The sequence below is a fragment of the Prionailurus bengalensis genome, chromosome A2 (assembly GCF_016509475.1).
Source record: "Prionailurus bengalensis isolate Pbe53 chromosome A2, Fcat_Pben_1.1_paternal_pri, whole genome shotgun sequence".
In the NCBI taxonomy this organism is placed as follows: Eukaryota; Metazoa; Chordata; class Mammalia; order Carnivora; family Felidae; genus Prionailurus; species Prionailurus bengalensis.
Genome location: NC_057348.1, coordinates 135,359,756 through 135,377,563, shown reverse-complemented (window position 1 = coordinate 135,377,563; position 17,808 = coordinate 135,359,756). Strand labels below are relative to the sequence as shown.

The 17,808-nt window shown below is 35.0% G+C and overlaps 1 protein-coding gene across 1 annotated transcript in view; it reads right to left on the bottom strand.

Annotated features, from left to right (window-relative positions):
- Positions 1-17,808, bottom strand: part of CFTR (CF transmembrane conductance regulator) — a 160,889-nt gene that overhangs the window by 27,203 nt on the left and 115,878 nt on the right. The window contains exon 21 of the mRNA XM_043589556.1: positions 14,479-14,733. Within this exon, the coding sequence (XP_043445491.1) occupies positions 14,479-14,733 (255 nt within the window). The remainder of the gene's footprint in view (positions 1-14,478; positions 14,734-17,808) is intronic.

Below are 17,808 nucleotides of genomic sequence, written 5' to 3'. Positions count from 1 at the left end.
CTTGTTATCTGAGACAACTGAGAAAATAAGATAAACCACAATCTATACACAACACCCTTTTGAGGTTCTTCATACTGCTAATCAGAATCAGTAATATTTTACTTATTTTTTTCTTGGTTATTACTTGTGTTAACACCAAGAATTTAAGTTTAATAAGCACAGGGTGGTCTGTGTTTCCATTGAATTCTCAGCACCTTCCAATGTGATGGGTTCACATAAAATTCTCAATAAATACTTGTTTGGATTCACTGAGGGACAATCAGGTGGAAGGATGAATGAATGGATAAATAGACACATGGATTGGGTGGATGGATGGATGGATGGATGGATGGATGGATGGATGGAAAGAAGGGAGGAAGGAAGAGAGGAAAAGGAAGAAGGAGGGAGAGAAGGCAGATGAATAGACAAACTTATTTAGTTGATCTAACAAGGAAACAAATTTAGTTAATTTTGGTGAATTACAAGATCAACTCTTAATTAAAAATCTTGTGAAATTTCATATGCACACCTCCATTTCTGAATCATCCCATGCTTTACAAACATATTCATCATATGTTATGATTTTTGAAACACAACAGTAAAACGTTTATAAGCAATCTGAATATGCTTTGTATAGATGAGGTATGGGGGAAGGGAAGTTCAATAAGAGAAAGTGATTTACTTTAAAGTCATATCACAAATTTAATCAGACAACAAAAAGAAATAAAAGGCATTCAGACTGGCAAGGGAGCAGTAAAAATTACACTATTTGCAGATGACATGATAGTCTATATAGAAAACCCAAAAGGCTCCACCAAAAAATTGCTAGATCTGACACACGAATTTAGTAAAGTCACAGGATACAAAATCAATGTACAGAAATCTGTTGCATTTCTATGCACCAATAGTGAACCACTAGAAAGAGAAATTAAGAAAATAATATCATTTACAATTTCACCCCAAATAATAAGATACTTAGGAGTGAAGGACCTCTACTTCACCTAAGGTCCTTAGGTGAAGGACCTCTACTCTGAAAAGTATCAAACACTGATGAGAGAAATTTAAGATGACACAAACAAATGGAAAGACATTCCATGCTCATGGGTTGGAAGAACAAATATTGTTAAAACGTCTATAGCACCCAAAGCAATCTACACATTTAATGCAATCCCTACCAAAATACCAACAGTCTTTTTCATGGAGTTAGAACAAAAAATCCTAAAATTTGCATGAAACCACACACACACACACACACACACACACACACACACACCCCAAATAGCCAAAGCAACCTTGAAAAAGAAAAGCAAAGCTGGAGGCATCACGATTCTAGACTTCAAGTTATATTACAAAGCTGTAGTGATCAAAACAGTATGGTATTGGCACAAAAAGAGACACATAAATCAATGAAACGGAATCGGAAACCCAGAAGTAACCCACAACTATCTGGTCAGCTAATCTTCAACAAAGCAGGAAAGAATACCCAATGGTAAAAAAGACAGTCTCTTCAACAAATGGTGCTGGGGAAACTGGAAAGCAACATGCAAAAGAAAGAAACTGGACCACTTTCTTATACCATACACAAAAATAAATTCAAAATGGATGCAAGGCCTACATGTGAGACCTGAAACCATAAAATCCTATAAGAGAGCACAGGCAATAACCTCTTTGACATCGGCCATAGCAACTTTTTTCTAGATACGTTTCCAGGTGCAAAGGAAACAAAAGCAAAGATAAACTATTGGAATGACATCAACATAAAAAACTTCTGAACAGTAGAGGAAATAATCAATAAAACTAAAAGGCAACCTACAGGGTAGGAGAAGATATTTGTAAATGACATATCTCATAAAGGGTTTGTATCTAAAATATCTAAAGAACTTTTAAAACTTAACATCCAAAAAATGAATAATCCCACTAAAAATGGGCAGAAGACATGAATAGACTTTTCTCCAAAGAAGATATCCAGATGGCCAACAGACACATGAAAAAAATGTTCATTGCTCATCATCAGGGAAATACAAATCAAAACTACAATGAGATATCACCTCACACCTGTCAGAATGGCTAAAATCAGTGACACAAGAAACAACAGTTTTTGGTGACAGTGTGAAGAAAGGGGAACTGTCTTGCACTTGCACTGTGGTAAACTTTCCACTGTGGAAAACAGTATGGAGGTTCCTCAGAAAGTTAAAACTAGAGCTACCCTACAGTCCAGCTATCACATGACTAGGTATTTACCCAAGGAATACAAAAACACTAGTTCAAAGGGATACATACACCCTGATGTTTATAGCAACATTATCAACAATAGCCAAATTATGGGAATAGCCCAAGTGTTCAACAACTGATGAATGGATAAGGAAGATGTGGTATAAGTATATACACACATAGATATAAACATGCATACATACATACATACACAATGGAATATGGCTCAGCCATAAAAAAGAATGAAATCTTGTCATTTTCAATGACATGGATGGAGCTAGAGTACCATGCTAAGTAAACTAAGTCAGAGAAGGACAAATACCACATGATTTCACTCATATGTGGAATTTAAGAAACAAAATAAAATGAGCAAAGGGAAAAAAGAGAGAGGCAAACAGAAACAAGAAAGAGGCAAACAAGAGAGAGGCAAACAAGAAACAGTCTTAACTGTAGAGACAAACTCATGGTTACCAGAGAGGAGGTGGGTGGGGGGATGGGAAAATAGGTGACAGTGATTAAGAAGTGTACTTGTGATGAGCACGGGGTGTTGTATGGAAGTGATGAACCCCTATATTGTACCTCTGAAATTAACATTAAACTCTATGTTAGCTAACTGGAATTTAAATAAAAACTTAAAAAAATAAATAGAAAAATAATAATAGGGTGATATCACAATTTTTTTACAAAAAGTACCTTGAGGTCCAGAACCCCATATGATTAGTCAAGGTTCTAATAACTGAGATAAATGACCATGTTCTCTTTCAAACAGCACATATTGAAATTTTTAGAAAACTCAGTTTTTATGTCGGTATAGGAGTAAATTGAGAGGCAATGTGTAAATCTTATGTTTAGCTTTAAAGTTTTTAGCTTTTCTCTGCTTCTTCTGTATTATTGAATTGCCGACATTGCATTGTGTCTGACATGTTTTTAACTGCAAAGAATCTTATTGGCCAATACCTAACAAAGTCTTTTTGTTTATATAATTGGCACATAATAATTCCTTTCCGGGATTTGTTTTTCCAGGCTTCTCAGTGATCTGTTGAATAGGATCAGAGTACTTCCTGCAAATGAGATTCTAAGGTATATCCTAATTCCAAGTCAGTGACTTCTAGTAACTTCAGTGAACTTCCTTTCTGCGAATTTTGGATCAAGACAAATCAAAATATTATGTGGAGAGCTAAATAATGTTGAATTTGGTGCTAACTGTAACTTCATTGCACCATGATAAAACAATCTAAGTACATTCTTTTCAGAGTACCTGATTTACTAGTCTACTACTGCAATATATTGAAACCTGCTATAATTATTTTTCATCTCCTTGTGGTCTCCAGAAATCATGATACCAAACAAAATAAAATGTAGATCCACAAAGTGATAATAAGTGCACCTTTTATATATTTACTATTAATAAAATATAATTCTTAATAAAATAAGTTCTTGAGAATATGCTCCTCATAACTCCAGGATAAACTACTAAATGATTCAGTTACTCAATACCAATTTTTATCAAGATGGAATGCCATATGTGTTTAAAAAATCAAATAGACATTTAAGTGTTAATGCTGCTATGATCTGAACCCTTGATACTGGTTTAACTGCTTCTGGCATCGCAGTATTTTGAAGAGGCTACAAATAAAGAAGGCAGGTAAGCTCACCCAAAAGAATAGATCTTGAAGTACTATTAAATAGCTGTGTAACCAGGGGACTGTCCAGTACTGTGATAGACACAAAATAACATCTAAGGCATTTTGATAAGTCTACGTTTATCATGAAGGACGTGGCTCCAAATTAGAATCCCAGCCTGCATTTTGAGAAGAATAGAAAAGGAAAAAACAAAGAGTTTTCTCACTGGGGGAAGAGTTTTCTCATTTAATCTAGATATTAAAATTCAGGCAAAAAGTCAAAAGCTTTCAAGACAACAACTATTTGAGATTAAAAAGAAAAATAGTTTTAGGGGTGCCTGGGTGGCTCAGTCACTTAAGCATCCAACTCCTGACTTTGGCCCAAGTCATGATCTCATGGTTGTGAGACAGTCCTGCATCAGGTTCTGTCTTGATGGTGTGGAGCCTGTTTGGGATTCTCTCTCTCCCTCTCTCTCTCTGCCTCTCCCCTGCTCTCTCTCTCTCTCTCTCACTTTCTTATTCTCTCAAAATAAATAAATAAACTAAAAAAAAAGAAAAATTGTTTGTTTTTTTAATCAAAGTAAAGGTTGTGAAATACCTGCTATATTTCTCACGCATTGAAAATAAAATTTAAAGTACAGGCTCTATGAAGTAAAGGCCTAAATTAAGAGCAAAGAAGATAATAGAACATCTCTTCCATAAAATAAATGTCATGGACAAAGTGCTTTAATATGAAGACTGAATAACTTTTCTGCTTAAAATTTTGATTTTTGAAATATTTTCATCATGCTATGGGCTTAATATTTGTGTTTCTCCCATATTCATATGTTGAAATCCTAACCTCCAATGTGAGGACTTTGGGAGGTGGTTAGGTCATGAGGGTGGAACCCTTATGAATGAGATTAATGCCCTTATAAAGAAACCCCAGGAAGCTCCCTCACCCCTCCTACCATATGAGGTTACAATGACAAGACAGACATCTATGAGGAAGTGGGTTCTCACTAGACAATGAATTTTCTGGCACCATGATCTTGGACTTCCCAGACTCTAGAAGTGTGAGAAATAAACGTGTGTTGTTTATAAGCCACCCAGCCCAAGATATCTTGTAATAGAATCCCAAATGGACTCAGGCACACAATCTAACCAAGAATGCTGAATTCCATTAAAAATTAAACAAGAAATGCCCATTTAAGTCCTTTCCAATTTTTTTTCAAGAAGATGAATTAGACCACAGCTGATCTTGCAGAACTTTTGGATAGTCAAAATAGTATACTGAATTTGAGTCTTCTTAATTCAGCATGCAAGAAGTATGTTTGAGGCATCTTGTTATAGTTTGCAACATGCTGTTATAGGTCCTAAGGGCAAGGCAGTAGAAATAACAATCTTGAAGAGAGCTGCTCAGAATAACATTTTAAGAATCAGTTCCTACTTTAATCAATCATATGACCTAGAAGTAGGTGTAAGCTATTCATTCATGCAAGCATTTAACATATTCTAAGCAAAGGGATTAAAAAATGAAAAACAGGACTTCTGGTTTCTGGTCCAAAATATAAGGAACTTGAATGTCATCACTCTGGCCTAAAAACAAGTAAAAAGCTAAGCAAACTGAAGAATCAAAAGCCTTCTTACATCTATTAGAGAGTGAAGACATACAACAAACTGCAGCCATCATAAATGGAGAGACAGACAGACAGACACAGAGAATCACAATTTACTAGAAAAGAAACCATGATCAGAAACCTCTGCAGAAACCAGAATCAGACTGAAAAACCCTAAGCTGTAACTAACAAATTACTGGAGGCTCAGTGTAGACAAGTCTGAGAGTAAAAACGTCCAGAAGAGGACATTTGTAGAAGGGTTCCCAGACTTTTGTGAGTATTAGCTCCAGGGGCCCAACCAGTTTTACCATCTCACAGTAAAAAATACAGAAAAATCCTTTGGTGCATCCAGCAGGACAAGGGGGAAAGCAACAATTTTGTGGTACTCCTGAGCATTAGAGAATTCTGTTCTTCACAAGCCCTCCCTCAAGAGAAACTATTTTACCAGAGTCTAACAACTGGGCTTTTTATTAGAACCCAACTGATCTAGGGAAGGAAAATACCCAACTCCAGGTCACACTAGCCATCCTGTGTCATGCAGTAAAAGAAGAACAGAGAGAAATTTATAGCACTAAGAGAAGAAATATCTAAAATCAATTATCTAAGTTTCCACCTTAGGAAACTAGGAAAAAAAGAGCAAATTAAGTTCAAAGGAAGCAGAAGAGAAATAATAAAAATTAGAGCAAAATCAACTAATTGAAAACAGGAAATCAGTAGAGAAAATCAATGAAAACTGGTACTTTGAAAAGATCAATAAAATTAATAAGCTTCTAGCCAGGCTAACTAAGAAAATACGAGAGTTGACACCAATTACTAACATTACAATTGCAAGAGGGAACATCACTATATACCCCATGGTAAGAGAACAATAAAGGAATACTATGAACAACTATATGACCACCAGTTTGATAATCTAGATGAAACAGACCAATTCCTTGAAAGATACAATCTTTCAAAACTTACACCAGAAGAAATGGACAATGTAAATAGGTACATATCTTTTAAAGAAGTTGTATCAACAATTAACAACCTTCCAATTCAGAAATCTCCAAGCCCAGATAGATTCGTTGGTGAATTCAACCAAATATTTAAAGTAGAAATTCTACCAATCCTCTACAGTTTCTTCCAGGAGATAGAAGCAGAGGGAATACTTCTAACTATTCTACAAGGACAACATTAAAATAATACCAAAACCATCAAAGACATTAAATATAAAAATTTCTCATGTACATAGAACCAAAAATCCTCAACAAAATATTATAAATCAAATCAAACAACCTGTAAAGAGATTAGACACCACGACCAAGTAGGATTTATTCTAGATATACAAGGTTGGTTCAAAATTGAAAAATGTATTAATATAATCCATCATACCAATGGGCTAAGAAAAATCACACGATTATAACAATAGATGCAAAATTCATTTGACAAGATCCAATGCTAATTCCTGATTAAAAACTCTCAGAAAACTAGGAAAGAGGGGAACTTCTTTAACTTGATAAAACATCTACAAAACCCTATAGTTAACATCACCTGTAAGGGTGAGAAACTCAAAGACTTCCTGCAAAGGTCAGGAACAAGGCAAGGATGCCCCTTCTCAAAACTCCTTTTCATTTTTTTTAAATTATTTTTTATTTTTATTTTATTTTTTTTCAATATATGAAGTTTATTGTCAAATTGGTTTCCATACAACACCCAGTGCTCATCCCAAAAGGTGCCCTCCTCAATACCCATCACCCACCTTCCCCTCCCTCCCACCCCCTATTAACCCTCAGTTTGTTCTCAGTTTTCAAAACTCCTTTTCAACATAATACTGGAAATCCTAGATAATGCATTAAGACAAGAAAAGGAAATGAAAGGCATACAGACTGGGAAGAAAGAAATAAAACTGTCTTTGTTCACAGATGACTATCATCCATGTAGAAAATCTAAATCAGGAATAAAACTCCTGGAACTGATAAGTAATTAAAGAAAACTTGTAGGATACAGAGTTCTTATACAAAAGTCAATTGCTTTCCTAAATACCAGCAATGAACAAGAGGAATTTGAAATTAAGAACACATTACCATTTACATTAGCACTTCCCAAAACAAAATACTTAGAATAAACATAAGAAAATAGGTATAAGATCTAGATGAGGAAAATGATAAAACTCTGATGAATGAAATCAAAGAAAAATTAAGTAAATAGAGAGATGGCCCATGTTCATGAAAAGGAAGTCTCAATATTGTCAAGATCTCAGTTCTTCCCAATTTGGTCTATAGAGTCAGTGCAATCCCAATCAAAATAAAAAAGCAAGTTATTTTGTAGATCTGACAAACCGATTCTAAAGTTTGTATGGAAATGCAAAAGACCCTGAATAACCAACACAATACTGAAGAACAAAGTTACAGGATGGACACTACTTGACTCCCATGATTTTGCCTTATAACTGACTTAAAAGATCAAGGTTGTATAACATGAACACCTTCATTTTCCCAACTCTGCCCAATAGTTCTCTTTAACTCCACTTATCTGCTTTCCTTCTGTCTCACAAAACAAAAAAACAAAACAAACAAAAAACAAAAACAAAAACCATACTCCTCTACAGTGAAAAGGCAAATTCTTCCAGAGAGCCATCCTCTTATACAGTTGTTCCAGCTATCTCTTTTTATCACCAATGTTAGTGTTCTACATAACTCCTCACTTCAGTACTCACCCATTCCCTAACCCTTTGCAGTTGAACTTCTACTCTTATTTCTCTACACCTAATGGCTCTCTTAAATTGGGCTCTCATGCTTAGAAGGGAATGCATCAGTGATAAAGACCATTGTTCCTATACTCAGAGTTTTTATTCAGTAGGATTGAGTGGGGCTCAGAATATGCATTTTTCACAAGTTTTCAAGTGATGCAGATGATGCTGGTCCAGGGAACAACACTTTGAGAAACTGCTTTCTTGAAGATGACCAAAAATCATTTCGTAGCAAACCTGAGTAGGATCTTCCAAGTCTTCAACTTCCTTTATTGCTTCAGCTCTCAAGATTCACAATTTCCATCATCGTGCTTCAAGCCTGTCTTCCATTTCATCCTTTATGCATCCCCCATTCTGACTGAATCAGTCACTGTTTTCTGTACATGCCCCATGCCTTATATTATTCTCTCTGCCTATAGCACTCTTTTTTACTCACCCTTGCTTGTTCAAATACACAGTTCAAGTCTCAAAGTCTCCTTCTAAATGCCACTTCTTATGGAAAACTTTCCCTAAATAGCCCAACTCCCAGCCAACTGATAGTAACTCCTTTCTCTTTACCTTAGAATTTTACCTACATATCTTTTATTCAAGGGTATAACAAGGATTTTTAGAACCTGAAGCTTATACAATATGGAGGAGTAGTTCTTTCTAGGAATAAATATTTCAAAATTATTAATATAAAATTAGGTATAGGGCTTTGGAAGGAGCTCAGGCAAGTAAAGTTCTCTGAAACTTAAGCTTTTTTAGCTTCACAGTGACCTGCCTCAGTTCTTAGTGGACCTTGCATTTCCCCTTTTAGATGGTCATCTTCTGGGGCAGATATCTCATTTTCTCTCCTCTTCTCCTTTGGTTCCTCCTTTTTCTTCTTTTAAGGGAAGCAGGTGAAAAAGAACTACAAAGTCAGACAGATTTGGATTTAAAGATCCTTTCTAACTCACTCACTTAATTGGACTTCAGTTTCTTCCATTATACAAAGAGGGTAATAGTATCTACCTTTGGAATTATAATAATATTGAATGTGATAGCAAATAAATGTCTTTAAATGGTGTTTAGGACATTATAACATTTGGTAAACATTAGTTTCACTCTTTGAATGGCAATATCCAAAGCCTTATGTAATTAATTTTTAATTTTTCCTAAGACCTACCATTCCTGGCAAAGAATATGAAATGCCTAAACATACTGCTTCTTCCTAACTTTACAGCAGCTCTTATTAATACTCTCACATCAAGGAAACTACCTACAGGAATGAGGACTCTGTAAATTCTGTTGCTCTACTAGGACTTGGTTAATTTAATTTAATGGGCAATTGAGCATCAGGAAAGCAAAGGGGTGGGAGGATGTCAGGAGGAGGAAAAGGAAGTAATTTACCAAGACTTTTCACCCTGGTTTATATCAACCTATTTGCTGCTGTTGTTTATAACTTGACATCAATTTGGAACCTATCCCAGTGATCCCAAGGACATCCTCAGCTGCCTGTGGCATTCACTAATGTGCAAGGCAAAAGAAACTACTTAATTACATGTTTTCTCAATGCAAGGGAGTAACAAAGGCAAATAATTAATTTTACATAGTTCCAAAGCATAACTTTAAACAATGTAAACAGCTCATTCTAATATAAGGGACAAATTCAATCTAAAACCTAATTTTTCCATTTATGCTGATTTAAAACTGTTTTTCCTCTAAAATCACAAATGAGAGAGGAGAAATAACAACCAACACCACAGAAATACAAACAATTATAAGAGAATATTATGAAAAACTATATGCCAAAAAACTGAACAACCTAACAGAGATGGATAAATTTCTAAAAACATATATATTACCAAAACTGAAACAGGATGAAACAGAAAATTTGAACAGACTGATAACCAGCAAAGAAATTGAATCAGTAATCAAAAACTCTCAACAAACAAAAGTCCAGGAGCAAAGGACTTTATAGGTGAATTCTACCAACTTTTAAGGAGGAATTAATACCTATTCTTTTCAGCCTATTCCAAAAATATAAAAGGAAGAAAAATGTCTAAATTTATTCTATGAGGCCACCATTACCCTGATACCAAAACCAGATAAGGACACACACACACATACACAAACACCCAAAAGTCACCATAAAAAAGAGAGCTATAGGCCAATATCACTGATGAACATAGATGCAAAAATCTTCAACAAAATATTAGCAAACCAAATTCAATAATACATTAATACATTAAAAAAAACATTCAACATGATCAAGTGGGATTTATTCCTGGGTTGCAAGGGTGGTTCAATATTTGCCAATTAATCAACATGAATCAACAATGATCCTTTAAGAGAAAGGGTAAGAACCATATTATTTCAATAGACACAGAAAATGCATTTGACAAAGTACAATATCCATTCGTGATAAAAAAAAAAACCTCTTCTAAAGAGGTTTAGAGGGAACATGCCTCAATATAATAAAGGCAATATATGAAAAACCCCATAGCTAACATCATCCTTAATGGGGAAACACTGAGATCTGTTCCCCTAAGGTCAGGAACAAGACAATGATGTCCACCCTCCCACTCTTAACCACTTTTATTAACATTGTACTAGCAATCCTAGCCACAGCAATCAAAAAACAAAAATAAATAATAAGCATCCAGATTGGTAAGGAAGCAATAAAACTTTCACTATTTGCAGATGACATGATGGATGATATTTTCTATATAGAAAATACAAAAGACTCCACCTAAAAACTGCTAGAACTGATAAACAAATTCAATAAGGTCACAGGATACAAAATCAATGTACAGAAATCTGTTGCATTTCTATACACCAATAATGAAACACCAGAAAGTGAAATTAAAAAAACAATCCCATTTATAACTGCACCAAAAATAATAAGACACCTAGGAATAAACCTAACCAAAGAGGTGAAGGACCTCTACTCTGAAAACTATAAAACACTGATGAAAGAAATTTAAGATGACATGAACAAATGGAAAGAACTTCCATGCTCATGGAAGAATGAATATTGTTAAAATGTCTTTACCACCCAAAGCAATCTACACATTTAATGCAATACCTATCAAAACACCAACAGCCTTTTTCACAGAGTTAGAGCAAACAATCTTAAAATTTATATGAAACCACAAAAGACGCTGAATAGCCAAAGCAACCTTGAAAAAGAAAAGCAAAGCTGGAGGCATCACAATTCTGGACTTCAAGTTATATTACAAACCTGTAGTGATCAAAACAGTACAGTATAGGCACAAAAAGAGACACATAAATCAATGGAACAGAATAGGGAACCCAGAAATGAACCCACAACTATATCACTTAATCTTCGACAAGGCAGGAAAGAATATCCAATGGGATAAAGACAGCCTCTTCAATAAATGGTACTGGGAAAACTGGACAGCAACATGCAAAAGAAAGAAACTAGCCCATTTTCTTACACCATCCACATACAAAAATAAATTCAAAATGGATGCAAGACCTACATGTGAGACCTGAAACCATAAAAATCCTAGAAGAGAGCACAGGCAGTAGCCTCTTCGATATCAGCTGTAGAAACTTCTTTCTAGATGTCTCTTGAGGCAAGGGAAAAATAAACTATGAGGACTACCTCAACATAAAAAAGCTTCTGAACAGCGAAGGAAGCAATCAATAAAACTAAAAGTCAACCTACAGGGTGGGAGAAGATATTTGTAAATGACATATCATAAAGGGTTAGTATCTAAAATACATAAAGAGCTTCTAAACTTAACACCCAAAAAATGAATAATCCAATTAAAAAATGGGCAGAAGAGGGCCGCCTGGGTGGCTCAGTTGGTTAAGCACCTGACTTCGGCTCAGGTCATGATCTCACAGTTTGTGGGTTCGAGCCCCGCATCAGGCTCTGTGCTAACAACTCAGAGCCTAAAGCCTGCTTCAGATTCTGTATCTCCCTCTCTCTCTCTGCTCCTCCCCCACTAACGCTCTGTCTCCCTCTCTCAAAAAATAAATAAATGTTAAAAATGGGCAGAAGACACAAACAGACATTTCTTTCTCCAAAGAAGACATCCAGGTGGCTAACAGACACATGAAAAGATGCTCGCTGTAACTCCTCATCAGGGAATTACTAATCAAAACTACAACAAGATATTACCTCACACATGTCAGAATGGCTAAAATCAACAAGAAACAACAGGTGCTGGCGAGGATGTGGAGAAAGGGGAACACTCTTGCAATGTTGGTGGGAACTGGCGCAGCTACTCTGGCAAACAGTATGGAGGTTCCTGAAAAAGTTAAAAATAGAACTACCCTATGATCCAGAAATCATGCTACTGGGTATTTACTCAAAGAATACAAAACCACTAATTCAAAGGGATACATTAACCTCTATGTTTATAGAAGCATTATTTGCAATAACCAAGATATAGAAGCAACCCAAGTGCCTATCAACTAATGAATGGATCAGGAAGATGTGGTATGTATGTGTACACACACATACACACGTACACACGCACACATGCACACACACAATGGAATATTATTCAGCCATAAAAAGTAATGAAATCTTGCCATTTTCAATGACCTGGATGGAACTAGAGAGTATTATGCTAAGTGAACTCAGTCGAAGACAAATACCATATGATTTCACTCATATATGGAATTTAAGAAACACCAAGTGAGCAAAGGGGGAAAAAAGAGGGAGAGAAGCCAAAAAGCAGACTCTTAACTACAGAGAACAAGCTGATGGTTATCAGAAGGGGGGTGGCAGCGGGATGTGTTAAATAGTTGATGGGGATTAAGGAGTGCACTTGTGATGAGCACTGGGTGATACAAAGAAGTGTTGAATCACTATACTGTACACCTGAAACTAATATTGCACTGTATGTTAACTAACTGGAATTAAAATAAAAACTTAAAAAAAACTGTTTTCTCTCAACAAAAAGAAAAAAAAAACAAGTCCCATTCTTGATCGGCAAAAATTATAATAAAGAGCTAATTTTAGTAGTATGTGAATTTATTGATACTAACTGTAAAATTAAAAAAGGGAGTCAAAATTTCTGGTGTGCCATTTCAAGCCATTTAGCATGGTATACAGGAACATTTTTGCTCACTCTACATTTTTTAGTAGAACTTTTTCCAATGCGTCAAATATGAAATATTCTTAAACCCATGGGCAAAAAGCAAGTGATAAGAGTCTGTTCCTATGTTGATGACACTGATAGTGGCCTAAAAAAGTTTAGAGACCATTATCTCAACAAATAAAAAAAATTCTATTTGATATTAAGCCACAAAGAGAGAAAGTTTAAAATTCAGTTTTCATTAGAAGTGTCTCTATAGGGTGCCTGGATGGCTCAGTCAGTTGAGCATCCAACTTTTGGTTTCAACTCAGGTCATAATCCCAGGGTCATGGAATGGAGCCCAACATCAGGCTCCATGTTAAGTGTGGAACCTGCTTAAGATTCTTTCTCTCTCTCTCTCTCTCTCTCTCTCTCTCTCTCTCTCTCTCTGTCTCTCTCTTTCCCCTCCTCTATTCATGCTCTCTTTCTCTTAAAAAAAAAAAGGGAAGTGGCTCTATTGTATTCTATCTCAATTTCAAAAAATAAAACAAAGGAATAATCCTGTCTAGATTTATGGAGCAGCCCAAAATAAGAACTTTGAAATATAAAATATAAAACCACATTTATAGGACACAGAATTTAGGAAGAATGACTGTCCCTTTCACCTAGAATTAATTCTAGAATTGGTGTATTTGAATACCATCCATGTGGTCAGTCCAGGGCTGAAATCTATATGGAACAATTCAAAATAATGCATGGTTATTTTTGCTTATTAAATAATAAAACAGTTGTTTAGTAAATAATTTTTTCTTGGTAAATATTGGGAAAAAATTGAAATAATCCATACCTTGATTAAGATTCCAAATAAACAAATAAACTGAACAAAGCTAATTTAGAAAGTACCACCTGTTTGATAGAGTTATATTAGGTAAAATTTACAAAGAAATTAGAGTCAACAACAAAATATTTCTCTTACCTGAAATGGAAGATAGTTGCAAGAGGCCAAATCTAAAACATGTCATAATTTTGGTTTATTTAATGGATTCTTTTGGTTAGTAACCTAGCAATCAATTACCTATTCTACAAGTAGAATCACATTTAAAATGAACCAACTATATCATTCCTGACCTCTGCAAACTAAATTATTAGATTAAAAAATAAGGACTTTGTAAACAATAACTTGAAATATGTATGTTAAATATTGTCCCTAGTCTATAATAATAATGCTACCAATGGATTTTACTAACACATTGGTCTAGGCTACTGAGATTTACTTACTGAACACAGGTCTAACAAAGCAAGCAATGTTGAAATCTTACCCTCTGGCCAGGACTTATTGAGAAGGAAATGTTCTCTAATATGGCATTTCCACCATCTGTATACTTTGCTGTAAGGTCTTTGACTGTCATTTGGCCCCCTGAGGGCCAGATGTCATCTTCCCTCACATGCTGATTCTCAGTAATCATAACTTTTGAGAGCGGGATGTCCTTGGATGGTTTGAATGGCTTGCTAGGTGGTTTACTTTCTTCTGTAGGCATGTCAATAAACTTGAAGACTCGGCTCACAGATCGCATCTGAAATGAAATAACAATGTTTCATTTTTGTTTAATAACTGCAGGCAATGCCATAATTAGTGTGATGTTTCCTTAAAAAATAACATGTAAGATGTGATGCCTGACCGTCGTCACTTGGTTATTTGTCAGAAGGTTTTTCAATGAACTAACAGGAAATAATTGGATATAATTAAAAGCTTAACCAAAGAGAATTAGATAGGATTTATATAAATGGGCTCTGTATAGACCTGTTTATTTTTGTGAGTCTTTAATTCTCAGTTATGCAAGCCACACATAAATAGCCCAACTATACTCAAAGGAATAGATGATGTCAAGAGGGAAATTTTTTTCTTCAACTATGAACAACACTGCACACTCTTGTATAACTGGTATATTATGATAAAATGTTCCACACCTCAGAACCACTACTAAAGATTCTTGCCTTTCTCTCAAACGGCCTTAAAAACGATCTACAATTTTAGGGGTGCCTGGGTGGCTCAGCTGGTTAGGCATCTGACTCTTAAATTTGGCTCCGGTCATGAGCTCATGGTTTGTGGGATCAAGCTCCATATCGGGCTTCACACTAACAGCATGGAGCCTGCATGGGATTTTCTCTCCCTCTCTCTCTGCCCCTTCCTTGCATGTGTGTTCTCTCTCTCTCTCTCTCAAAATAAATAAATGAACTTAAAAAAAAAAAAACCTATCTACAATTCTGTAAGTCAGCTGGGTGGCAATGAATCCTTGCTGCTTAGTAAATTTTGAATGACTTCACAATAATCTTCAAATAAATTTAAGTCCTTGTCCTATATTTGTAGTTAAATAATTACATTTTAAATCTAAATAACCTCCAGATCAATATCCACTGCTGAGCAAAATGTCATTGCATATAAAAGTTGTGTTTGAAATTAAGTACACATTTGCTTTATAAGCCTATTTAATACATATACCTTTAATGTGCACAGAAATGAAAGAGCTCAACTATTTTTTAAAGGTGCTTAGCTTAATTCTTTAACAAGAACACATTCTGCTGAATAGTTATGATTGGAATCTGGAATATAATTTTATTATTTATTTATTTATTTATTTATTTATTTATTTATTTATTTTTAATGTTTAGTGATTTTTGAGAGAGAGATAAAGTGTGAGTGGGAAAGAGGCAGAGAGAGAGGGAGACATAGAATCAGAAGCAGGCGTCAGGCTCTGAGCTATCAGGACAGAGCCTGGGGAGTGGGGGCTGGAACCTACGAACTGTGAGATCGTGACCTGAGCCAAAGTCAGACACTCAACTGACTGAGTCACCCAGGCACCCCTGGAATATAACTTTTAAAATAGCCTTACAAACAACAGGCTCTTAATAAATATTTGAAAAAAATTAATAAAAGAATAAATATGTGAATGATTATATATACATGAATAAATCAGTGAATAACAAGAAAGAGCTGAAGACTGAATTCACTCAATTTCTATTTTTAATATATCATCCTTGATGGCTCAGCCCTTCCCAGGTATTAACTGCTTATTCAACAGAAATTTATTGTTTTTTTTTGTCTTAAAAGTAATTATTGATTCTAGTTTTACTCAGTCAAGAATTCAACCCTCTCCTTTACAATGTTAATTTATAACCTTATTTACAGTTAAGGCTTAGATTAGAAATGATTTCTTACATTGCCTGTTTTCACATGCTATTGATCAAGTTTGCTATTTGTGAAGTTCTTCTGTCTAGTAATGTGGTTGCTTCATTTTTTTATCTTGAAAATACCTTCAGATTATCTTCAATAATTTTTCAAGATTCAAGAGGAGAACCCTTTTAAGCCAAATCCATTGTTAATGAAAGTGAAAAGTTTCTAAAGCACACATCCATTACAAATAACTCTAGAATGGCTCCTACACATGATATTTTCAAATCCAAATTATGAGTGACTTTCAGAGGTTGTTAAATACTGATTCAGTTATTTTTTATTAACTTTGAATTAAAGTATACTCTTGCATTTCATTGTCATTTATTTTCCTAGAGAGCTAATTGATCTGGAAGGTCAATTAGAATTGTAACTAACGCTGAGATGGAAATGCCAGAGAAATAGCTCAAATGCATTTAAAATATTTTATTGTATTCATCATGCATAAAAATAATATTACTCTCTTAAAATCATTGAGAGAAATGTAGCTTAGTTTTATAAAATAAAGTGAGACTGTTGACATCTCTGTACATCAATGCAAAGAACTCTACACTAGTCTTCAAGTGCTTTAGCACATCAAGAAAGCTACTATGTATCAAAAATCCTTCATACTTTAATACTTCCAGTGAGCAATTAAATATTGCTATCTAAACTACTCCAAATTATATGCAGTGTTATTAGAAAATTATATTTAAAATCACTATTTTGGCAGCACTGACATGTATATAATTTGTGTGTGTGTGTGTGTGTGTGTGTGTAAGGAGTTGTGAAGACCATAGCAAATTACTATTCCATTAGTGAGGCTTACCACTGAGGGTGAACCTAGAACTTCAAAGTCAAATGCAGTGGGTTGTACCTACCTAATTTAGAAAATGAAATTTTCTTTTTTAAGTTTATTTATTTTGAGAGAGAGAGAGAGAGAGAGAGAGAGAGAGAGAGAGAGAGAGAACGAACAAGCAGGGGAGGATCAGGGAGCGAGGGAGAGAGAGGATTCCAAGCAGGCTTTATGCTGTCTGCGTGGAGCCTGACGTGGGGCTTGAACTCATGAACTGTGAGATAATGACTTGAGCCGAAATCAAGAGTCAGACACACTTAACTGACTGAGCCATCTAGGTACCCCTGGAAATGAAATTTTCAACTCATCATCTTTCATATAGTCTAATTGCTTAAAGTTACTATAGTTACTATAGTTATCCACAGCATGGTCAAATATCGCTGACCAAGAATAAGTTCTTAACAACGGGTACTCATACACAGCATACAAGCAGACACTCATTCAGTTCAGTGAATTAGAACATTTTTTGATGAGGAGAAAAGGTGGTTAGTGCAGATACCTGCATCATGGCCAGTTTTGTAGCTCTAAAATGCCACTGCTGAATAGATGATGTGGCTAGATGATATTATGAATTACTAATTCCTT